This window comes from Lynx canadensis, chromosome B1 (assembly GCF_007474595.2).
Source record: "Lynx canadensis isolate LIC74 chromosome B1, mLynCan4.pri.v2, whole genome shotgun sequence".
Classification (NCBI taxonomy): Eukaryota; Metazoa; Chordata; class Mammalia; order Carnivora; family Felidae; genus Lynx; species Lynx canadensis.
Genome location: NC_044306.2, coordinates 165895882 through 165922297, shown reverse-complemented (window position 1 = coordinate 165922297; position 26416 = coordinate 165895882). Strand labels below are relative to the sequence as shown.

The 26416-nt window shown below is 38.3% G+C and overlaps 1 protein-coding gene across 5 annotated transcripts in view; it reads right to left on the bottom strand.

The window, feature by feature from the left end:
* The window catches only part of CORIN (corin, serine peptidase), a 260054-nt gene that overhangs the window by 137409 nt on the left and 96229 nt on the right, over positions 1-26416 (bottom strand). For all 5 annotated transcript variants that reach the window (XM_030313921.1, XM_030313922.1, XM_030313924.1 and 2 more), the window contains one exon: positions 20435-20616. In XM_030313921.1, the coding sequence (XP_030169781.1) occupies positions 20435-20616 (182 nt within the window). The remainder of the gene's footprint in view (positions 1-20434; positions 20617-26416) is intronic.

Here is a 26416-nt window from a genome sequence, read left to right as displayed (position 1 = left end):
AGAGTAATACAAATATCAAATCATTATATTGTACACCTGAAACTAACACAATGTTATGTCAATTGTACCTCATTCATTTAAAAAAAGAAAAAGACTAATTAGGAAGTGAGTTTTCTGGCATTTTCCTTTTTCACCCATATTTCCCAACATAGAGTCTGGGCAGCAAAATCATAGAACTGAGCTACAGGCATGGCCAGTAGAACCTCTCTCCCTGGTCAGAGGGATGGGAGGGAGGAATCCTGCAAAACAAAGAGTGGGGAGGCAATCCTCCAAGCTGTTTTCTCTCTTGACTCTCCTCTAGAGGGAGGTCTTAGTTCTGGAGCTGTACTCACACAACAATGGGAGCAGCTATGGGGTGGGCTGCCTGTTTGCCCTGGAGGAGGATATGACAGTGGAAGATGCTGAAACTACAGCTTTGTGGACACAAAGGACCAGGAAGAAGAGTCCCTGGGAGTCAGAGAGTTTGGAGAGATCACAGAGAGAAGAGAGCTTGAGGAGAAAATCCCATAGAATTGTGTATTGAGTCCTGGACTTAGCCCCCGGAGATACATGCATGAAAATCACTTGAAACAGAATACCAAGTCTTTGAGAACTGAACTGCAATGTATTCCATGGCCCAACAGTCACTGGGAGGCGAATATGTGTGGAGGATCCAAGTAACACCACAGAATCTTTGAAAAGTAAGCTGACACATTGGAACTAAAGACCACAGAAAGTATATTGGGACTTGTGACCTAAACCCAACTGGCTCAGTTGACTATAAAGAAAAACAAATACACAAAAATTAACATTATCCAGAGATTTTTAACAGGACCCAGAATTTCATAATATATTCAAAACACCCAGGATGTAATCCAAAATTAGTTGACATACCAAGAAGCAGGACACTTTCAGCAACCCCCAGGTGAAAAGATAATCAGTAGACACAATTCGTGAGAAGACCTAGATACTGGAATTATTTGACAGGCCTTTGCAGCAGCTATTACACCCATGCTCCATGAAGTAAGGGTCAACAAATTTGAAACGAATGGAAGGGTAGAAGTTCTCAGTAGAGAAACAGCAGTTATAAGAATCAAATGGAAATTTTAGAATTAAAAAATATAATTTTTTTAAAAGGCTACTGAATGGAAGAATGACGATGACAATGAAAAGAATCAATGAGCTTGAATATAGATTAATAGGCATTGCCCAACTTGAACAATAGAGAGAAAAAGATTGAAAAGAATGAACATAACTTCAGGGACCTATTAGATACTATAAAAAGGTCTAATGCTGATGTCATTAAAATCCAAGAAAGAAAGAAGAATGAGATTTGTACAAAAAATTATTTAAAAATTAATGACTCAACTTCTGAAATCCAGAGAACACTATGAATTTAGACTTGAGCTCAGCACAACCCAAACAGGACTAACTCAAGGAAAATCATATATGTACACAAAATACTCAAACAAATAGAGTTTATTCTGGGAATGCAAGACTAGTTCTACATTGAAAAAGTAATAAATGTAAACTCCACATTAACAAACTAAAAAAAACCCCACATAATCATGCCAACATATGTGGGAAAACATTTGATAGAATTCTACATCTTTCACGACAACTCTTCAGGAAACCAGGAGAGATTCAGTTTAAGGAATTATCTGATTATGTCAGCCCTGCCAAAAACATCCTACCTTTCTTGAAGTCAACTGTGGCATATAACATAACTAATCACAGGAATGACCATCTCATTATACTCAGATTTCATATCCACATTCAAAAATAGGGAGATTATATACCAGAAGACTAGAATCTTGGAGACCATCTCAGAATTCTGTTTACCATAATAAGCAATGAACAGTATGAAGCCAATATTCTGAAAACAGTACCTTGCACAATAGCTCTAAAAACATCTAACAAAATATGTGCAAGATATATAAATGAAAATTATAAAATGCTGATAAAAGAACCATGGCAGACCTAATAAATGGAGAGAGAAACAGAGTTCATTGTTTGAAAGATTCATTATGTTTAAGATATCATACTGGTATCTCCCTAAATTGATCTAGAGCTTTAACATAATTCCAGTCAAAATCTTTGAAGGAGTTTTGACAAGCTGATTTTAAAACTCACATAGAAAGGCAAAGTACTAGAACAGAAAAATAAATTTGGAGCAAGAACACAGTTGAAAATCTCATACTACCATATGTTAAGACAACATAAAGATATCATAATCAAGACAGAGTGTTTTTGGTTTGGGGATAGACACAAAGATCAATGGAACAAAATAGAGTCCAGAAATAGACTTACATGAATATGGTCAATTACTTTTTAACAAAGTTGCAAAAGCAATTCAATCTTTTCAGCAAATGGTCCTAGAAAATTGGACATCCATGTGCAAAAAGAAAAAAATACTACTTGACCTATACTTCACACATTATGCAAAAATTAACTCACTATAAATCATAATAAAATGAAAACTAAAAAAGTCTTGGGAGACATTATAGAGAAAATCTGTGTGTGTGAATAAGGCAAAGAGTTCTTATAGGACACCAAAGTATGTTCCATGCAAGGCAAAATTAATAAATTAGATGTCATCAAAATTAAAAACATTTGCTCTGTGAAAGCCAATGTGAAGAAAATAATAAGACAAGTTACAGACTGGGAGAAACTATTTCCAAATCACATGTTTCACAAAGGACTTGCACCAGAATACATAAAGGAGTCTCAAATAAGAAATCACACAATGTAAGGGAAAAAATGGGCAAAAGATATGAACAGACACTTCACCAAAGTAGATATACTGACAGCAAACATGTTAAAAGATGCTTATCATTAGTCATTAGGCAAATGCAAATTAAAACTGCAATGAGATACCGCTACACCCTTATTGGAATGACTAACACAAAACAACAACACAATTCACCCTGGCAATACCAAATACTGATGAGCTTGTGAAGCAACTTGAATTCATATATATTGTTGAAGGAGAAGCCAAATAACATAGCCATTCTGGAAAACAGTTTGGCAGTTTCTGAAAAAGCAACACATACATTTACCAATCTAGGTATTTATTCTAGAGAAATTTGCTTACAAATCCTATAATCAAATGTTTAGCAATAATTTTCATAACTACTAAAAACTGGAAACAAAAAATGACTTTCAACAAATGAATGAATAAGCAGATTGGGGTACATCCATAAAATGAAATACTATTAAAAAGTAAAATGAAAAAAATTGATCCATGTAACAACATGGATGAATCTTAAAGGTATTATGCTAAGTGAAAGAAGTCAGTCTCAAAAGATAATGAAGCATAGTATTCTATTGTGGGAAAAGCATGACTGTAGGTTTGGAGAGCAGATCATCGGTTTCCAGAGGTTTGAGGTGGGAATGTAGATTTGACTACAAAGAATAATATGAGGATATATTTGGGGGGATGGAACTGTTTTATCCTGATTGCGTTGGTGGTTATACAAATCTATGCCTGTGTTAAAACTCATAGAACTATACACAAGGGGGAAAAAGTGAATATTGTATAACTTAATAAGTAAAAGAAATAAATAACAGAAAGATTCTTATTATGGGAACACATATCGACACACTAAAATAAACTGAAAAATAAAGTCAGCCTCTTTCTGTCAAAAAGTAACTCTAATTTGGCCAATTAACTTAACATTGGAAAGTGACTTTACCAGTAAGGTAAATTCTTTATAAACTGAAGGAATCAAATCAATGGCTCCAAGGTTTTAAAACATATATTTAAAGCACACAATAATATGATAAGTTATTGATTGATTGATTGATTGATTGATTGAGTTAAATTCAATTTAGTTAACATACAGTGTAGTATTGGTTTCAGGGATACAATCCATTGATTCATTACTTACACATAACACCCAGTGCTCATCCCAACAAGTGCCCCCCTTAATGCCCATCACCATTTAGCCCATCCCCCACCCACTTCCCATCATATCAAAAATATTGTGTCATTGGGATGCCTAGGTGGCTTAGTGGGTTAAGCGTCTGACTTCAGCTCAGGTCATGATCTCGTGGTTTCTGAGTTGAAGCCCCACATGGGGCTTTGCACTGACAGTGTGAAGCCTGCCTGGGATTCTCTCTTTCCCACCCCCTCTCTCTGCCCCTCCCCTCCCCCCAAATAAATAAACTTAAAAAAATAATAATTAATTGAAATTAACAATACATCTGTTTTCCAAATTATTTCTGAGTATACAGGATTAAATAAAGTGCCTCTAAGTGAAAAAGCCATACGTTGACCTTTGATAAAACCTGGTTAAAGGTCTAAGAAATTAAGACCATGAAGACTCTACTGATGGAATAACAAATTCCGATGCAAGTACAGTTCTTTCCAACTCTGTGCTTTCAAAAATGGAAGGAGAATCTAATAAAGTTGTCATCTAATCATTAGAAATAATTTTTAATGATAGGTTATTATAATGTGGATTTTGACATTAAACTGGGAAGTTGTTCAAATAACTGAATGCCATTACTCTAATAAAATTCTTTCTATTCCCTGTACTTAATTATGTGAATAAGTTCTAAAGCACAATCATCTAGAAGAAAAAATACAGGAACGGAATATTTCACAAACTCTGTTACACTGTACACAAACCAGTTTTAAAAGAAAGCCAACCATTCCTCTAACACATCAAGAGAGGAATCTCCAGGGGCACCTGTGTGGCTCAGTCAGTTGAGCATCAGACTCTTGATTTTGGTCATGGTCATGGGATCCGGTCATGGGATCTCACAGTCATGGGATCAAGTCCCATGTCAGACTCCACACTAAGTGTGGAGACTGCTGAAGATTCTCTCTCTCTCTCCCTCTCTCTCTCTGCCTCTACCCCACTCGTGCTTTCTCTCTCTCAAAATACATAAATAAATAAACATTTTTTTAAAAAGAGATGAACCTCCAGCAAATGTCACATTTAGTAATTACAAAAGCTTGTAATAGATTTAAATCATAATTTTTATGATAAATTAATCAAAAAAGAAGTTGTTGACACTCGGAATCTCATGACTGAGGGAAAATGTTTCAAAGTAATACAGGGTTTAGTTCTAGAGACGTATGGTAGTGTGATAGAAAATAATTCACAGCATTCAAAGAGATTACACTAGAATGAAATTCTGTAGAAGGAAAATAGAAATAAGAGTTCAGGGAGAAAGAGAATCAATGTAATGTCCATTGACTGTGAAAAGAAGAGCTTGTAATTTTTGAATGGTTGGTGAAACCCCCCTCATTATGGTATTTAAATTCCTTTGGACACATTTAAAAAAGTAATATAATGGTTTCATTGTAAAATGTCAATTATTGTGATATCTTTTAAATTATACTCTTTGCCAACTACATTCATGATTTAAAATTTTTAGACAGTAACTTCAAATTGTGCAAGGGGTGTATCGTTTTTCAAAATCCTTTCAGGGTTCCACAGGCAAAAATATTTAGAAGACCACAGCTTTAAAACACTGTCTTACACTGCCTCCTCAATTAAAATTTAGCTCATGGGGTGCCTGGTTGGCTCAGTCGGTTTAAACGCCCAACTTCGGCTCAGGTCAGATATCAGGGTTTGTGGGTTCGAGCCCCATGTCGGGCTCTGTGCTGACAGCTCAGAGCCTGGAGCCTGCTTGGGATTCTGTGTCTCCCTCTCTCTCTGCCCCTCCCCCATTCACACTCTGTCTCTGTCTCTCCCTCAAAAATAAATAAACATTAAGCAAAAAAGAATTCAGCTCATTTTGTTTCAATGGGTGCGGGGCTTCAGACACAAAATAAACATACAGATTGAACAGATGAAAAGGGAGACTGCAATTACTTCCCAACTGCTGAGCTCAATGGAATTGAGGTTATGAAGATGGCAGTGCTATTTGGCATAATGAAATTGCAATTTCAAAAGAGATTCACAGATTTTGATGTGCCGATCCCGAATCACACATTAGTTTCAGCGGGCGGCCTAGAGTTCAGACACTTGGATGGCTGAGTTACTAGGCAATTACGACATCATTCTAGTTCAATTTCAAGGAGAACTGAGTGAGCTTAAGAAACTATATCCACCAAAAAGACATTAACAGGTATCCCTTCTTGGGAATTTTTGAAGACAAATACAAAACTTAGAACTAAGCTAATATTTCAATCATGTGAAGGGGAAAAAAAAAATCCCAGCAATTTCTTTCAGCTACCTGGTTGTGTTATGATGAAATTGACCACCCTTGGGGGATATAAAGCTGAATTTAGAATTAAAATAAATGATGTTTTGAATGGTTCAGGGTGTGACAGAGGGGCATTCTTGTTGCAGTGATCAAAGTGATTACTGACCAGAAACGCTTAGAGGTATGTACTTATATATGTTGAAAACATCAGACCTTTCCTTTGTAGCTAAACATTTCTGTATTTGATCATAATCTGTAAGTCCACAGATGGGGATTTCTGATTGTGAGGCACGATACTGAACAAAATGTGGATGCCCTTGGTCTTGAGCCACTGAACAAAATAATACAGGGCTCAGTCTGTGCTCTTGGGCTTCTGAGTCATCAACCTCTAAGCCGTGGGACCAACTTGTAGAGAGAGTAAGAAGAACGAAATGCAAGTGAGGGCAGGCACCTCCTTATTTCTGTTTGAGGAACCACTGTGCTGCCTCGAGCAAAGCAGTGTTTGGCAGAGAATAGAAACCTAATCTCAAATGATCTATAAACAAAAATTACTGAGCCCAAAGAGAACAGGTAGTATTTAGGCTCAATGAGAAATCTATTCTGTTTGGCACTGCTTCTTCTGGCTGGGTATGTGGCACAGAGAAATCGAAACAAGACTGTGGTTCTCACAGAAAAACAGTGGGAACCCACCAGATGGGCATTTCTTACAGTTCAATAGATAGAAAGAAGTTGTTAGGGACTTTAAATAATTTAAAACAAAAACCTTCAAGGTTCAATTCATAGCAGAATGAAATTCAAGTTGATCATGAATTTTATTAAGAATTCTTCTATGTCCTTGGGGCGCCTGGGTGGCGCAGTCGGTTAAGTGTCCGACTTCAGCCAGGTCACGATCTCTCGGTCCAGGAGTTCGAGCCCCGCGTCAGGCTCTGGGCTGATGGCTCAGAGCCTGGAGCCTGTTTCCGATTCTGTGTCTCCCTCTCTCTCTGCCCCTCCCCCGTTCATGCTCTGTCTCTCTCTGTCCCAAAAATAAATAAACGTTGAAAAAAAAAAAAATAATTCTTCCATGTCCTTGAGTCTCTCACTACCCCAATAACAAGGATAATAATAGCTGTTACTGGTATAGCTTCTCTTTCGTACCTTGCCTTTGGCTACTCACCCTAACGGTCTTACAGACAAGTGTTTAAAAGAACGGGGAGGAGATATCTGGGGGAACAGCATGGCAGGCAGATAGAACAGAATAGCTAGAACCTAAGAAGCAAAAAAGGAAAGTATTAAGAGAGGCGGCAGGGGGGTAAGACACCCAGATAATGTAGGGCCGGATGTATGTTGCTCTGAGAAGCACTAGTTATATTGAACTCTGTGTGACTGGTGCTCCCCTGGAGTTGTGCAATGCAATACTGACGGGTGGCCCTGAAGGTTGTAAGGATGGTGGCTCTCAAAGTGAATGAGATGGGAAACCTTTAGAAACCTTGGAGAGTAGAGAGGTGAACATTTAAGTAGCAAAAAAGAACATTTTTTTTCTGTGTGGAAAATAGCAAACAGGAGCAAAGGAAGGAAGCAAAGAACTAATAAGGAGTTGGAAGGAGAGTCCAGGAACAAGTTGAAGTGGCTTGGGTCAAGTGGTGGTTATGGAGGTGGTGAGCACTGGTTGGATTATGTATATATTTTGACAACAGAGCCAATGGAATTTGCTGATAGATCAGCTATGGTATGAGCGAGAGAGAATAGGGTCAAGGATGACCTAAAATTTTTGGCTGGAGCAACTGGAATAGAAAAATTGTTATTTATTAAGATGGGGGAAGCTGGGAGAGGAGCTGGTGTGGGGGCAACATCAGATCAGTTTTGTATGTGTTATGTTTAACATGCCTTTCAGACACTCAAGTGGAAATAAATAGAAGGCAGTGTGTGTGTGTGTGTGTGTGTGTGTGTGTGTGTGTATGAGAGAGAGAGAGAATGAGAGAGAGTCCTAAATATGCATGCAGTCCCAAAGTTCAGAGAAGATTCAGGCTTGAGACTCACATTGGTAGTTTGTGCATGAAGCCACAGCCTGAATCAGATCACTAAAACAGGAAAGATCCAAAGACTAAGCTGTAGGGCACTCCAATGTTTAGAGGTGATAGAAATGAGGAGATACATCAGAGGAGGCTGAAAATAAGTGGCTTCTCCCTGGAATCCAAGGGAAGAGAGATTATCAGGGAGGAGGGAGTAATTAAATGTGGCAAATGCTGCAGGAGGTCAAGTCAGAGGAGAACTGAGAACTTTCCATGGGATTTAGCAACATGGATGAAAATCCCCGGAGACCTGGAGAAAAGTAGCTTTGTTTGAGAAATGGAAGCAAGGACATTGGAATATGAGTATGAAGCTTGGGGAAGTAGCATAAAATTTGGGGTGAAATATAGATTTAAGAGTCATCAGTTCTTACATGGCCACAAGCAAGAGATTTCCTAGAGGAAACATACAGAATGTTAAGGAAAGAAGGTTGAGAGTAGAATCCGTTAAATGCCAAAACGTAAGGAGTCTGTAGAGGAAAAGGAAAGAGTTCAGAGAGTGGCCTGTGTGGTGGGAAGCAGATCAAACAGAGCATTGGTCTAGAAATCAAAGGCAAAGAGAGTGCTACAAATGGAGAAGTCAATGGGACAAAAGCCTTCCCAGGCTTTTTGCAGGGCACAGGCAAATTGTATACATCCTCCCCCACTATCCCTTGTCTCTGCCATTACAAGACATAATACTTATAGTAGATACTATCAGTTTCCAAAGCTAAAGCAAGTAAGTGCACACTCCAGCCACCTCACTCCTCTAGTGGGATAATTCTGAGCCATATGTTGTACACTATTGCCCAGATTTTCCCAAGAGATTAAGCTCTCCAGTTGCCCACTATGGTAGCTGGTTTAATAATTTACTTTTGTTGGCCATCTTCCCTTCCCTAAATCACATCTACCCTCCCTCACTGTCCCATGCCTCTCTCAAATACACCATTTATGCTCCAACTCTTGTCTCAGGCTCTGCTTCTGTGCTTAGATTCTATTTCTCCACTGGTCTATAAGCTTTTTTAAAAGTGTGCAGGTAATCTTTCCTTTTCCAGTTCCTGGCAAACTGCCTGGCATACAGAATATACTTCTAAATATCTGTTTAATTGAAGCATTCATATTTGCATAGGGTGTTATGGTTGGCAGAATTCTTTCAGATACATTCTCTCCTTTTGCCCATAAAACAGTTATACCACCCAGATGTATAACAATAAGTATTCCTATTAAAAAGGGAGGAGGGGCACCTGGGTGGCTCAGTCAGTTGAGCATCCAACTCCTGGTTTCAGCTCAGGTCATGATCTCACCATTTGTGAGTTCAAGCCCCATGTCGGGCTCTGTGCTGACAGTGCAGAGCCTGCTTGGGATTCTCTCTCTCTCTCTCTCTCTGCTCTTCCTATGCTCTTTCTCTCAAAATAAGTAAATAAACTTAAAAATCAATGGTGAGAAAAGAGGGGATAGATGAGTTTAAGAAACTTTCTCAAGCCCACACAATTCGTAAGTAGAATAGTCAGGGCTTGAACACCATTCTTCAGACCTAAGTTTGGTGCCTTTAAAAGAAACATCTACATATGAAAGAAAGAAAATGTTTCCTTAGTTTAAATTTGAATAATTTAAAACTGTAAATGTAGGAAAATTTGAAGTTCTAAGAAAACCCCATTTTATTTGACTATTCATTGTAACGAAAAGTTCCTGGCTAGCTCTTAGTAACTTCATGATGCTACCTATAATCAAACTTTTGCCAGTGTCTCTGGCAAAACACTGACACTGGGTACCTCAGAGAAACAGTATTGCATTATTTATCCCAGATGAATCCACATGTCAACAGGAGAAATCCAGAGTGTGAGTTTTACCAAGATCCCAAAACTACCCTTTTGCTGCTACTGGGCTGAAATGGTTGCTCTCAGGGACCAGAGCTAAAAAAAGGCAAATAAGAGAAGAGGAAAAGGAAAAGGACAAGGAAAAAAATAAATAGCTGAAGTTCTTTCATGGCCAGGGAGATTTCTCTAGACCTACAGAAATACCATTTAAAAAAGCCTTTTCATATGTGATCACAGAGAAGGTAAAGGATTAGTCAGAAAGCTCAGAATGATTGATGAGCCTTGACCTTTAGCCCCTGAGTTCTCACAACTCAACTACGGAAACGCACACAAGTGTTTATTTTGAAACCTCTGAAGAACACTTCCCACAGCATTGTCATTTAGCACATGACTTACTTTACAGGATGTAGCATGGCTAAAAGACAGAAAGGACGAGACAACCGTGTATCCTTCTATATGACAACAAAATATCTTCAGAGTGTTGACTGAAGGATGCTAAAATAAGAATGAAATTCACAGAGCTGTGCCTTGGGAAAAGCAGCTGTTACAAGTCATGGGTTTAGGTTCGATTCAGTCTGAAAAGACATTCAGAAAGCTCCTCTGAGTAGGGGGCTGTAACAGAGGGTAGTGCTCAAGGATTAATAATTGAATCTCGGGATAGTCCCATGATGGTGGACTACTGGGAAGATGATAGGGCCGGGGGGGGGGGGGGGCTAGATTTAAAATAACCTTGAAACGATATCCCTGACCTTTTGTTTCCTAATTAAATGAAGATGATAATACCTCAGAGATCTACTCTGGAAGCAAGTGAGCTAACAGCTATGAAGGCATTCTGGAAAGGAGAACGGGGTCCATAACATAAGGGGGGGAAAGTACTATTTTCTTGGGGCAAATTATTCACAAGTGGGAAAGAGAAGACTAAAATGGTAATTAACTTTTAATGACCCTTCATTTCATGGGTTGAATAGGAGCCTGATGCCCAACACAAGTCCACAGGGCTGAATGCCTACAGAATAGCTTTTCTCTTCATCTTTGCAGGTGGGATCCTTCTCTTTTTCGGATACTCAGAATTCCTTTATGCAGTTGGTTCCCCTCTACTCCACTGACATTTAACCTGTGCCCCTTTGTAGTTTCTGTGTGACAGCATGTATAAATGTAGTCACTCATACTCTTCTTACATTGGTTCTCACATAAGGGTGGACCAGATTAGGCTTAACACTCCTTAAAAGTAGGAAGCATGGAAATTATTATCATTGATATTATTAAATACTTTGCAAAATATAAACATTAAACCAAGGCTTCTCAAAAGCAGCCCTTTTGATACTTTGGGCCACATAGTTCTTTTGTTGTGATGAGCTGTTTGTGCATCGTAGGAGGTTACGCAGCATACCTGGTCGCTACTCACTAGATGCTGGTACCAACTTCTTTCTGTATGTAGAGTTGTAACAACCAAAATGTCTACAGAAATTGCCAAATGTTCCTCAGTGGGGCTACAAAGTGACTCTTGGTTGAGAACTCCTGCACTAAATGGATATAAACTAATATTATGATTATTGTGATTACTTTTATTTTTTCAGATTCCCTGGATGATGTTCAAAACAGAGCAGGTACTCAACTGGTATTTGTCAAATAAATGAAAAAATGAGAAAAGGACTTCATTAGTTGTATTTACAAGTGGCCCTATAGCATAAACCCTTATATGATTAAGACTATATTATATAACAAAGACTTTTCTAGTTGGCATTCATATTCTTAGTACATGAACACATATTTAGTAACCATGTGTGTGTATGCTAGAAATTATGTTCTTAAGCACACACAAAGATCATAGCTAGCAGTAGCTCTCTCCCTAGGACATGTATCATGAACATATCTAGAATTGCTAAATCCTATTTATCCATTAAGCACAAGACAGAACAATTATTTTAAATTCTAGGAAAATATTGCATCAAACTCTTTTTTATCAGGTTTATTTTCAGAGAATCAATTCTACGCAGAGAAAATATTACAACAAGAATTCTAAAAAGACTATGACAAGCAGAGGATCTCAGATCCTCGTAGGAAATTTCTGTCTCTTTAAGCATATGTTTTTGGATGTAAATGCTTCATCAAACTTCTAAGGTACATTTTGAGATTAGAAAATATATATTTTCTGATATCTGGAGAACCTATCTATATTCAGTTGGCATTTCAGTCTGAGCTATTAAATAATACTGATAATCTTACTTTGATTTTCAAGAAACGCTTTAACCGTCAGCGTTAAGGAACACTGATGATGTTTTGATTCTTAAATTTTCTCTATGGATTCTTAAATCCTGTACCAATGGGCTACATTCTCCAAATGACTTCTAATAAAGACAACTAATAAAGTGTTCTTCTCAAAACAAGGGCAAATGTAGCTAAACAAGATAAGATGTGAGGGACTTCTCTTTCATATACACTCACTTATCGTTCTTATGGTTTATTGCTGTATACCGTCTTTTGGATGGAAACCCAGCTTAAAATCAGACCTCTACTAAACATTGTGTTAAAAAAAATAAAATAAAACAAACTTCTACTCCTGGCTTCAGTGTAGTAACTTCCAGCAGGTCTATGCCCTCATCAAGTAAAGCTAGAAAAGCCAGATAAAACAGAAGAAACATCTGTATCAAGGCATCTTATAGCTCTCGAGACTGTTAGGATGTGAGTGGCCAAGATCCTGGAGAGAAAATAACTGTAGAACAAAGAGTGTGCATTCTGTGGATATATTTTCCCCTTATGGAACTTTCCAGTTATTGGCATGGTGCTATAAACTGAGAATCTGGACATAGCACCTCTGCAAAGAGGCAGAGAAACCAGTAGAGATCTTGGTATTCCCACAGGTATAGAGAGACAAAAGTTAGAGCTTGGATACTGCCAAAGGGATGAGGTATTAAGGGGCCATGTATGTGGTGAGAAAGGAGACAGAGACAAGTAGGCCTATCACTTGGAAGGATTTTCCCCTTTCATTTTCCACAAAGAGCAAGAGGCCAAAGACCTCTGCAACATAAAATGGAAATTCCAGCAATCTTATTGTTCTGAGAAGGGAAAAATAGAATTTGGGATTGCCCAAGGAAGAACAGAACACAGTAAAAACCCAGTTTCTCATTTGGGACCACAGGCGAAGTGCACCCTCAGACTTAGGACAAACCAGAGGTAGGTAGATGGAGCCTTATTAAAACAGCAAAGTCAGTCTCTGTTGGATGCAGGTGATCTGTTCCACTATGTGTCTAGCCCTCAAGAAAGGTCTTGTTGCCCCAACTGTCAGCCAACAGTCTTTATCTCCTTCAGATTTTGCTCCAACTGCAGAGACCTGCCTCACCCAAAGGTACACCCTACCCAGAAAGGACCACATCAATGACTGAGATGGGGATGTAAAGAACCAGCTATTTGGGCCTAATATGGAACTCCTTTCTCAGATCACATATACTCCAGAGCTTCGCATGGATTTAGCAAGAGACTTTGAAGGGCCTGGATCAAATTTCAATTTCTTCTTCTGCTCAATCCTATTTACTCTCCCTCCTTTACACAAGTGCTGATGCCTAATGAATATCCTGTACAACAAACTCCATCTCAATGACTGCTTCTGAAAAACCCGACTTGTTTGTGACAGTCTCAGGAGTGATCCAAGAGAGCATGTTGTAACATAGGGTTATTGATCTGGATTACTCACTGCTGTGAAAGTGTTGTCATTCCTGGTAGTTAGGGAAGACATTCCCCGACACAATCAGGAAGTCCAATTGTTAAAACCCTCATCAGAGGTGAATTGGAATAATGTACCTATGCAAAGGAATGCACTGAATGGGGTTTGAGAAGTGAAAAAAAAAAAGTAACTATAAGGACAGTGAACTGGATGCCTTACTGCTAAGCATCAATGACCTAGAAAACAATAACTCAAAGCTACAGATAATTGTAACTCATGTGTGAAAGCCAAAAAGCCTCTGCAGTAGCTTAGAAAGAGGCTCTTACAACACCGTAGCTGGAGAGTCTAGAAAACTGAGGACCAAGCCCAAGAATTAATAGTCAGAGTGTTCAAGCTCTACTGAAGGATAAGCAGCTAATGAAAGCAGATCTTTTTGGCAATGTAAAGCCTGAATTAGGGAGTTTAGAAAGAAAGAAAGAAAGAAAGAAAGAAAGAAAGAAAGAAAGAAAGAAAGAAAGAAAACGAATGCTGACACTTGGAATAAGAACAGCTGGGAATATCCCTCTGATGTCTTACCTCTAGCTGACATTGAGGCTCTACATAAGTAGGAATTGAAGGCTAAGGCAGAGTTGTAAATTGCCAGAGTGTTTAAGTCCTACCACAGTATACACACAGAACCCATTGGAAAAGGGTGGGAGACTTATTGGTTCAAGGCATTTTAAAAAATATCTCTCCAATCAACAGCTCACCACTGAGCTGCTATCTGGGTAAAACTTTCAATGGCCAGACATGACAAAGAATACAAATGTTACAATACAAAGTTAGTTTAGGGAAATCACTAAACAAGTAACTAGTAACAACACCAACTAGTAACAACAACAAATCCTGGGGAGAGGGAAATTTTGATTTGAAGAGTTGTACATTATATTATTTAAAATATCCAATTTTCAACAACAGCAACAAAATATGACAAAGAGACAAGAAAGTATGACTGATATGTAAGGAAAAAAAACAGTCAATAGAAACTGTCACCGAGGAGGCTCAGATATTGGACTTACAGACAAATAATTTATATCAGCTATGTTAAATATATTCAAAGAATTAGAGCAACCCATTTCAAAAGAACTAAAGTATAATAACAATGTTTCAACAAATAGAGCATTAACAAAGAGATATAAATTAGTTTTTTCTTAAAAAAAATGAACCAAATAGAAATTCAGTAGTTGAAAAGTACAACAATAAAATGAAAATTTCACCAGAGATGCTTAACAAGCAGGGTTGTGGGATCGAACCCCATGTTGGGCTTTGTACTGGACATGAAACCTGCTTAAGATTCTTTCTCTCTACCCTTCTCTCCAGCTCTCTCTCTCTCTCTCTCTCTAAAAAAAAAAAAAAAAAAAAAGAAAAAAGAAAAAAAGAAAACAAATAGCACAACAGAAGATGTAGATCCTCTCTTATTAGTAATTACATTAAATGTAAATGAATTGAACACTATAGTCAAAAGGCAAGGATTTGCCTAGTGCATAAAAAACACTATTCAACTCATATTCAGAGACACAAATAGGTTGAAAGTTAAAAAATTAAAAATTTGAGGGGAGACTAGATGGCTCAGTCAGTTAAGCCTCTGACTCTTGATTTGGCTCAGGTCATGATCTCACGGTTCATAAGTTTGAGTCCTGCATTGGGCTCTGCACTGATAGTGCAGAGCCTGCCAGCCTGCCTGGGATTCTCTCTCTCTCTCTCTCTCTCTCTCTCTCTCTCTCTCTGACCCTCTCCCACTCAGGCTCAGTCTTTCTCTCAAAAATTAATAAATAAAAACATTAAAAAAAAGAAAAATTTGAGATGCATACATGCTTACATGTATTTTGCTGTTGTTAGATGTAATGTTCTACAGATGGCTAGTAAATCAAGTTGGCTTATAATGTTTTTCAATTCTTCTTCCTTATAGATCTTCCACCTAGTTTTTCTATCCACTATTGAAAGGGGAGTATTAACTGTTATCTATTTTTCCCTTTAATTCTATAAGTTTTTGCTTCATATATTTCTGAGCTCTGACATTAGGTTATGGCTTCTTGATGCATTGATTCTTGTATCATTTTTAAATGTCCTTCTTTGCTCCCAGTAATAATCTTCTTGCAAAGCTATAATAATCAATACAGTGGATCCTCACATAAGAATAGACATATCAATAAATGGAATAGAATTGAGATTTCATACATAAACCCATACATCTGTGGCCAATTGATTTTTGACAAGGATACCAAGTCCATTCAATGGGGAAAGAATTGTCTCTTCAATAGTCGGTCCTGAGATAACTGGATGAGGTTAGACCCCTACCTCATACCATATATGAAAATTAATTCAAAATGAATTGATGACCTACATAAGAGAGCTAAAATCTTAAAACTCTTAGAAGGAAACAGGAGTAAATATTAGCAACCTTGGGTTAGACTAAAACTTTCTAGACATGACATTAAAAGCAGAAGTGACAAAAGATAGATAAGTTGAACTTCCTTCAAAGTTAAAAAAAAAAAAAACTTATGTGCTTCAAAGGACACAACCAAGAAAAGTCACTTGAGGGGTGCCTGGGTGGCTCAGTTAAGCATCCAACTCCTGACTTTGACTCAGGTCATGATCTCATGGTTGTGAAATCCAGCCCTGCATCAGGCTCCATGTTGACAGCGTGGAGCCTGCTTAGGATTCTCTCTCTCCCTCTCTCTCTGCCCCTCTCATGCTTGTGCTCTCTCTAGCTCTTTCTCAAAATAAATAAATAAACATTAAAAAAAAAAAAAAAGAAAAGTCACTTGAAAATCACTTGGAGAAAAAAAAAGAAACAGGAAAATCATTTGAAAAGACACTCCACAGAACATACGAAAATATTTGCAAATAATATATCTGATAATGGGCTTGTATCCAGAGTGGATGAAGAATTCTTACAATTCAACAATTTATTTTATTTTTGTATTATTTTTTTAATGTTTATTCATTTTTCAGAGACAGAGAGAGAGACAGAGCATGAGTGGGGAAGGGGCAGAGAGAGAAGGAGACACAGAATCCGAAGCAGGCTCCAGGCTCCGAGCTGTCAGCACAGAGCCTGACACAGGGCTCGAACTCACAAACCGGGAGATCATGACCTGAGCCGAAGTCAGGTGCTCAACCGACTGAGCCACCCAGGCACCCCTAATTCAACAATTTAAAGACAAATTACCTAGTTTTAAAATGGACCTCATATTTGAAAATATATTTCTAAAAAGACATACAAATGGCTAACAAGATCATGAAATGTTGAATTAACTCCATAATTAGTCATTAGCAACATGTAAAACAAAACCACAATGAGATATTACTTCCTACCCACCAGGATGGTTACAATCAAAAAGGATAAAAAGTGTTGGTGAGGATGCAGAGAAACTGGAACCCTTCTACACTGCTGGTGAGACTGGCATTTCCTCAAAATGTTAAACAGTTATTACTAGTCACAGCAATTCTACTCCAAGATACATACCCAAGGGAATTGAAAACATATACTCACATAAAACTTGCACATGAAAGTCCACTGTAGCATCATCATTCATAATAAACAAAAAGTAGAAACAACCTAAACGTTCCTCAATTAATGTATGGGTTAAAAAAAAAAAATAGTATAATCGGGTGCCTGGGTGGCTCAGACGGTTAAGCGCCGGACTTCGGTTCAGGTCATGATCTCACAGATTGTGGGTTCAAGCCCCGCGTCAGGCTCTGTGCTGACAGCTCAGAGCCTGGAACCTGCTTTGGGTTCTGCGTCTCCCCCTCTCTGCCTTTCCCCCACTTGCCCTCTGTCTCTCTCTGTCTCTCAAAAATAAATAAAAGCTAAAAAAAAATGTTTAAATAGTATGTTCATACTAAGTAATAGTAATTGACAATAAAAATACATGAAGTACTGATACATACTGCAACATGGATAAACCTTGAAAACTGCTAAATGAAGGCAGCAAATCACCAGAGGTCCCATATCGTCTGATTCCATTTATGCGAAATGGCCAAAATAGGCAAATCCATAGAATCAGAAAGTAGATTAGTGGTTTCCAGGGAGTAGGAGAGGAGAAAATGGCACTACTGATATAATGGGTATGGGGTTTCTTTTTTGGGTGATAAAAATATTTTGGAATTAGATGGCTGTGATGGTTGCACAACTCTCCAAGTATACAAAAAAACAGTTAATTATACATGTTAGAGAATGAATGTTATGGCAATATGCATTATATATCACTAAATATTATGTTTTTAACATAATATAGAGAAAATCGTATCATCTCACAAGTGTAGAAAATGCATTTGATAAAATTCAAAAACTACTCATGATTTTTTTTTTTAAGTTTATTTATTTTTGACAGAGACAGAGTGCGAGCATGAGCTGGGGAGGGGCAGAGAGAGAGAGGGAGACACAGAATCCGAAGCAGGCTCCAGGCTCTAAGCTGTCAGCACAGAGCCTGACACGGGGCTCAAACCCACGAACTGTGAGATCATGACCTGGGCCGAAGTTGGATGTTTAACCGACTGAGCTACCCAGGCGCCCCAACTATTCATGATTAAAAAAAAAAAAAAACCTTAGCAAACCAGAAATAGAAAGGACTTCCTTAATCTGACATAGATATCCATAAAGTCTTTCTGCAAACATTATAATTAAAGGTGAAATATTGAAACCTTTCTCTGACAGAGGAAAAACAGAAAGCACAATGATTAGAAAGGAGAAAATAAACTGCCATTTGTAGATGACATAATGTGTACTTAGAAAATCCAAATGAGAGTTATAAAAATCAATATGTGATTTATTTCTACACAAACAGAAAAAAAAAATTTTTGAGTTTCTATTTACAATGACATCAAAAATATCAAATACCCATGAATAAATCTAAGGGAAGATGTGTAATATCTTTCTGGTTGAAATTACCAAACATTTTTGACAAAATTTAAGGAGTAAGTCATTAAAATACTTAATTAAAGATTATCATAGTATATCATTTTGATGGTTTGGAGGCCACAGTGTTGTAAAGCAATTCTCCCCAGTTTGACTTATGGATTTAATACAATCCCAATTCAAAACAAAACAAAAGAAAACAAAAGGCATTTGTGGCAACTGCAAGGTGATTTGAAAATTTACATAAAATGGAAGGGCCAAGAATAGGCAAACCATCTTTAAGAAGAAAAAGGCTGAAAGACTTACACTATTAAATTTAAAGACTTATTATAAAATTACAGTGGTCCAGACAGAGTGGTATTGGCTTAATTCTACATCAAATAGAGGGTCTAGATATATATGTACATATAATCAATCACTTGACTGATAACAAAGGTGACATTACAGTGCAGAGGGGAAAGACAGTACTCCAAATAAATAAAGGGCAGTGGGGTCAATCAAATATATGTGCAAGAAAAAAAAAAGTTAATCCATAGCTCACACCATACACAAAAATTAGTTCCAGAATATTTTAGGTATAAACGTTAACACTGAAACAATAAAGCTCCAAGAAGAAAACATGGGGGGTGGGGTGGGGAAAAGCTTCTATGTTTTGACGTAGGCAAAGATGTCTTATATAAGATATCAAAAATGAATCACAAAATAAAGGGCTGATAATATGGACCCATTAAAATTACAACCTTCTATTCCACAATAGACACTAATAAGAAAAGCAAGCCAACCAAGTGGGAGATAGTCACAATACATATTCCCAAGAGTTGACATACCCAGAATGCATAACGAAATGCAAATCAAGAACAAAAAGGGAGACTTCCCAATCAAAGATTGGACAAAATACTTGGACAGACACTTCACAAAAAGGAATATTCACATAACTAAAAGTTTCAGAAAAATCAATCTAACTCATCAGGAAAATGTAACTTAAAACCACAAAAGATCACAGCACCATGAGAATTGCTAAAATGAAAAAGACAGCAACAAGGGCTGGGGAGGATTTGGGGCAACTGCAACTTTCAAACATAGCTGGTAGGAGGATGAATTGGTACAACCACTTTAAAAAACTCTGCTGAATAAACATATGAGCATGTTCAAAGACATGTACAAGAATAGTCATGGCGTCACTATTCCTAATAGCTAGAAACAACTCAAACATCTATCAACAACTGAATAGAAAAAATATATTGGGATATAACCATATATTAGAAGACTATACAACAATGAGAATGAAGGAACCATAAGGTGAAAACATAACGAATCTCTCAAACATAATGTTGAGCAAATGAAGCTAGATACAAAAGGAGTCCATCCTGCTCAATTCCAATGACATGAATCTCAAAAGTAGGCAAGCCTATCTAAGATGGCAGAAGTCACCTTAGATTGCTTCTCTTAGAAGAGAGGTTTCTTTTGGGTTTCTTTCAGATGACTGAAAGGGGGCTTGAGAGATTTTTCTGGGATGCTGGACCTTTTGTGATTTGCTTCTTCCATTTACCTAATATTTTCAAGGTTAATCCGTGTTGTAGCATGTATCAGTACTTCGTGCATTTTTACTGTCAATTACTATTCCACTGTATGAATATACTATTTTTTTTAAATCCATACATTAGTTGAAGAACATTTGGGTTGTTTCCACTTTTTGGTTACCATAAACAATGCCACTTATGAACATTTATGTATAAGTTTGGTGTGATCTATTTCTTAATCTGGGTGCTGCTTATAAGGATCTGATCACTTTCATAAAATATATTGAAGTATATATTATTTGTATACGTGCTTGTATGAATAGTATTTTTCAATAAAATTTTGTTTAATGAAATGAAACACAGACACCTACATTGCTTTCCTTTTTCCTGTTGTGGTGAGAAGCAAATCCTGCTGACGTTGCTGCTTTCGTTTTGGACTCTAAACTGGGAGCATGTGAGGAAATCCGGCCAGGAGGCATTCACCATCCCTAGGACTGATTCACAGCCCTCTTTTGCAGCCTCACAGAAGGACCTACAGGGCAGGAGTCCATGACTAGAAAGAAAGAAAAGATGAAAATTAATGTTTTTATAGACTACTTCCTGAAATAACAATGAAATTAAAGAAAAGCTGGCTGCCAGCGCTGAGACATCATCTTAATCTATATTTAGTGTAGTCAACAATTTAAATTTCCACATTAAGTCCTAAAACAAGGATTTCAGCCACCCTCTTATCATGATTCTAGGGACAAGAAGCTAGTTCCATAACATATCAGCTCACTATCTCTTGTAGAAGTATTTATCCCAAATGATTTTTTTCCCTCAATTTCGTGTGCTGAAGTAAAACTGTCAAAAAAAAAAAAAAAAAAAAAGGAGCTCTAGTTAATCTCAAATGGGGTAAATTAACATAGAAATGAAGGTCCCCAAATTGGAAAAGCAGAAGTAGGTCACAAAATAGGTTAATCTCATTTCTTCATCTTCCCTTTGAGAAATTAAAAGTATCTTTGAGAGGCAGACAGAAAGCTGTGCCTTAACCTTCACAGCCTCCCCAGAAAAAAAGCAGAGACAAGTGGAAACTCAGTTATTTATCTACAGTAAGAAATTATTTATCTTCGGTTTTTAAAGTTTTTTATCTTCTCAGATTTCTCTTTTATCTTTGGCAAAACAGAAAAATGCAAACAACTGTCTACTGTTGGTAAGGGTAATGATGCTCTGGGAGCCTGTCTCTACTCAACCGCCAGGCAATCGAACACTTCTGGATCAGAATGCTACAACACGAAGGCCAGGGACTTGTTCCCTTCCAGACACAGGTGGCGTTTCCTACTTTGCAGCAATAAAATGTATCTATCTCTCACCCTGGCTGGTGATCAGGCTAAGCCATTTCAAGTGGTTTTAAGGAAACTGGGGAAAAAAATATACATGTCAGTCAAGGCAAAGCACACACTGTGACAACCTTAAACAATATCTGGTTCAAACCCTTATTGGAGATGGGCCTAAGAAGATTCTGGGACACGCTCAAGAGCACAATCTTCTTAATGGCAGAAGCGGGAAGAGAATCCAGGTGTTTGAAATTTCAGTTCATGCTCTATCTACTCTTCCATATTGTCTATTCTCACATAAGGATGGAATAATTCAGCTTTAAAAACCCTTTGATGAAACGAGAACATTAAAATTCCCCATTGATACTTCTATGGATTGCAGAAACATAATGGGATGTACCAGCCACTGATAGAGTGATAGAGTCTGATAGAATCTATAAAAGAATCTCGGGAGAGAGATCTTATTATATATAAAAAATATGGGGGCGCCTGGGTGGCTCAGTCAGTTGAGTGTCCGACTCTTGATTTTTGGCTCAGGTCATGACATCACAGTTGGTTCGTGAGTTCAAGACCCATTTTGGATTCTGTGCTAACAGCACGGAGCCTACTTGGGATTCTCCCTCTCTCTGACCCTCCCTTGCTGCAAACTCTCCCCCCAAATAAATAAACTTTAAAAAGAACAATAAAAGTATGGAAACGGGGTCCTCAACAATTACACTCAGATGCAAATGCTTTTGGCCTTCCTCTCAGGAATTTGTCTTAAAACTGAGTATCTTTTCGGGGCGCCTGGGTGGCTCAGTCGGTTAAGCCTCCGACTTCAGCTCAGGTCGCGATCTCACGGTCCATGAGTTTGAGCCCCGCATCGGGCTCTGGGCTGATGGCTCAGAGCCTGGAGCCTGCTTCGGATTCTGTGTCTCCCTCTCTCTCTGCCCCTCCCCCGTTCATGCTCTGTCTCTCTCTGTCTCAAAAATAAATAAACGTTAAAAAAAAATTTAAAAAAAACTGAGTATCTTTTAGAATCCTGATCTCCATATAATTATCTACCTACATTAAAATGTAACTAAATTTATTAATGAAGATGCAGAAAGAGAGGTTTTGCATTTGAAAGATTAGGTTTGGGACATAAAATTATGAATCGGTTCAGGCAAGTTTCTTGGTATAAAGAAGACACTTGACTGCCATCGTGAAATACATTAGATGTTTATAGGACTTGAGAAAACATCACTTAAATAGCATTTTAAAATCATATTCCAGAGAAGTTAGAGACTGTATTTTCTCAAATAAAACCGAAGGACATGGTTGAGGAAATCTGGAAAACACAGAATTCTTACGCGATTCCTTTGTGACACTTTGCTAGGTTCTGTTCTAAGTGCTTCATGTGCATTAACTCATTCATTTCTCATTATGGCCCCAAATATACAAATAAAAAAGTTGAAGCACAGGAAAAATAAGAAGAGACTTGCCCAAGATCACTGAGGTAGTGAGTGTCAGAGCCAAGATTCAGACCCAGGCAGATTGATCCCAGGACACGCTCAGTCAAACTCTATTTATGTGAGTCTATACTTCAAGAACGCATGTTCCAAAAGCACCACTCAAGGTTAGTTCAAAACTTGATACAGGCTCCAGACCACCACAATAAAGTGAAGTCACAACAAAGCAAATCAAATGCATTTTTTGGTTTCCCATTGCATTTATAAAAGTTATGTTAACACTACACTATAGTCTATTCAGTGTGCAATAGCATCATGTCTAAAAAAGTGGTGTCCATACCTTAATTAAAAAAATACTTTATTGCTAAAAAATGCTACTCATCATCTGAGCTTTCAGCGAGTTATAATCTTTCTGCTGGGGTGCAGGGTCTTGCTGCTGACTCATCAGGACCCTGGGGTACAGGGTCCTGCTGCTGGGATGCAGGTAGTGGTTGCTGAAGGTCGGGGTGGCTGTAGCAATTTCTTAATATAAGACAACAATGAAGTTTGCCTCATCCACGGATTCTTCCTTTCATGAACAATTCCTCTGTAGCACATGATGCTGTGTGATAGCATCTTACCCACAGTAGAACTTTCAAAATTGGAATCAATCTTCTCAAACCTTGCTGCTGCTTTATAAACTAAGCTTATGTAGTATTCTAAATTCTTGTTGTCATTTCAATAATTTTCGCAGCATCTTCCCAGGAGTAGATTCCAACTCCAGATACCACTTTCTTTGCTCATCCATAAGAAGCAGCCCGTCATCTGTTCATGTTTTGTCCTGAGATTGCAGCAATTCGGTCACATCGTCAGGCCCCACCTGTCGTTCTAGTTCTCTTACTATTTCCACCACATTTGCAGTGACTTCCTCCACTGAAGTCCTGAACCCCTCCCAGTTATCCATGAGGCTCGGAATCAACTTCTTCCAAGCTCCTCTTAATGTTAATATTTTGGCCACTTCCCACGAATCACAAATGTCTTTGAGGCATTTGAATGGTTAATCCGATCCAGAAGGTTTTGATTTACTCTTCCCGGATCCATCAAAGGAATCACTATCTATGGCAGCTATAGCCTTACAAAACACATTTCTTAAATAGTAAAGACTTGAAAATTAAAATTACTCCTTGACCCATGGGCTACAGAATGGATGCTGTGTTAACAGGCATGAAAACAACATTAACCTCATTGTTCACCTCCATCAGAGCTCTTGGGTGACCAGGTGCATTGTCAATGAGCAGCAATATTTTGAAAGATTGTTTTTTTTCTGAGCAGTAGATCTAGTTTAAAATATTCAGTAAATCATGGTTGTAAACAGATGTGCTATTATCCAGGCTTTGCATTCCATCTATAGAGCACAAGTAGAGTAGATTTGGCATAATTCATAAGGGCTCTAGAGATTTTGGAAGAGTGTATAAACACTGGCTTCCATTTCAAGTCAACCACTGCCTTAGCCCCTAATAGAGTCAGCCTGTCCTTTGAAGTTTTGAAGCCAGGCCTTGACTTCTCCTCTCTAACTATGAAAGTCCTAGGTGGCATTTTCTTCCAATAGAAGGCTGTTTCATTTATGCTGAAAATCTGTTGTTTAGTGCAGCCACCTTCATTAAGTACCTAACCTAGATCTCTGGGTAACTTGCTGCAGCTTCTATGTCAGCACTTGCTGCCTCCCCTTGCACCTTTATGTTCTAGAGATGGCTTCTTTTCTTAAACCTCATGAACCAACTTTTGCTAGCCTCGCCCTTTTCTTTTGCAGCTTTTCCACTTCTCTCAGCCTTCACAGAATTGAAGAGAGTTAGGGCCTTGCTCTGGATGAGGCTTTAGCTCAAGGGAATGTTGTGGCTGGTTTGATCTTCTATCCAGACCTCTCAAACTTTCTCCCTATCAGCAACAAGGCTGTTTAGCTTTCTTATCATTCATGTGTTCACTGGAGTGGCACTTTTAATTTCCTTAGCAATTTTCCTTTGCATTCACAATTTGGGTGTTTTGCACAAGAGGCCTAGCTTTCGGCCTCTCTTAGCTTTTGCTACACCTTCCTCACTGAGCTTAATCATTTCTAGCTTTTGATTTCACGTGAGACACGTGGCTCTTCCTTTCACTTGAACACTTACAGGTCATTGTAGGGTTATTCATGGGCCTGATTTTAATATTGTTGCATCTCATGGAAAAGGGAGAACTGAGGAGAGGGAGAGAGACAGGGGAATGGCCAGCTTGTGGAGCAGTCAGAACCCACACACACTTACTAAGTTCGTTCTCTTATATGGGTGTGGCTCATGACCCTCGAAAACAAATACAATAGTACATCAAAGATCACTGATCACAGATCATCATAACAAATATAGTAACAATAAAAAGATGTGAAATACTTCAAGAATTACCAAATGTGACATAGAGACATGAAGTGAGCAAATGCTGTTGGAAAAATGGCGCTGATGATAGACTTGCTCGACACAGAGTTGCCACAAATCTCCAATTTGCAAAACATGAAACATCTGTGAAGCACAATAATGGAAAGTGCAATTAAACAAGGTATGCTTGTATACACTTTCTGAGTGGACCAGCCGTATACACGGGGTTGGGCTCTCCCTTCACTCCACAAACTCCTAGTTAACCTGCAATGAATCGGTATTTGCCCAAGGGGCTAAGGAACACAAAGGAAGGGTAAAGTGATTTCTCTTTCTTTTCCAGGTGTGAGACAGCCCACAGTCATGGTACAAGCAAGCCAGGCTTGTCTTCAGCATTCTTTCTTTGCCTTCTAGTTCCTGACCTTCCCAGTTTCTGACATGATCCTGGCCACCCTCCCTCCAGCGTCCCACTTAGATAACCGCCCCCCCCCCCCACCAGACCATTACTCACTCTTAAACATTTCCTTCCCTTCCTACAATCAAAACTACATTCCTCAAATGATCAGATCCCAATTAGGCTGCCAAAGAAGAAAAGAGATTAAAATAGCACAGAGTAATTCATAATAACCGAGGGACACTTAACCTTCCCAAGGTTTTTGCATCATTAGAATATGGTTGGAGCAAAGGAATCGCTAGTTGATGGAATGCCAGGTGCCATTTACCAGGGAAACATTCATCCAATAGAGTGGGGTGGGGAAGATCCATGCAAAGCTGTCGAACACGCAGGGCCCAATTCTCTCGAGAGGTTCACGGACTTTTCCTCACTTCTGAGCCCACGTATTTTTGGATGACTCAACATCTATTTTCAGAATCTTGTAGAAGAGCATTAAAATTTCACGCAAGCACCTAGCAGATTGTTTTCATGTTCTAAAGCTGAGTCTTACCTCAGATAAGACTGTTACGGACTCTGATCAAGATCATTTTCTGTAGGAAAGCATACGTCCACCACTCTAAAACTTCCACACAGCCACTCCTCACTGTCTAATCCTGGGCCAACAATTCACTCACACGAAGACTCACACTTTCCTCATTCGAAAAGTGAGGGGTTTGGAAGGGCTGGTTTCTCATGGTCCTTTTCCTACTAACATTCTATAAATCAAAATTCATTCTTTAACACAATACTTCTCAGAGGAGCAGTGCTAAACCCACCAGCTTTGCTAAATTTCGAA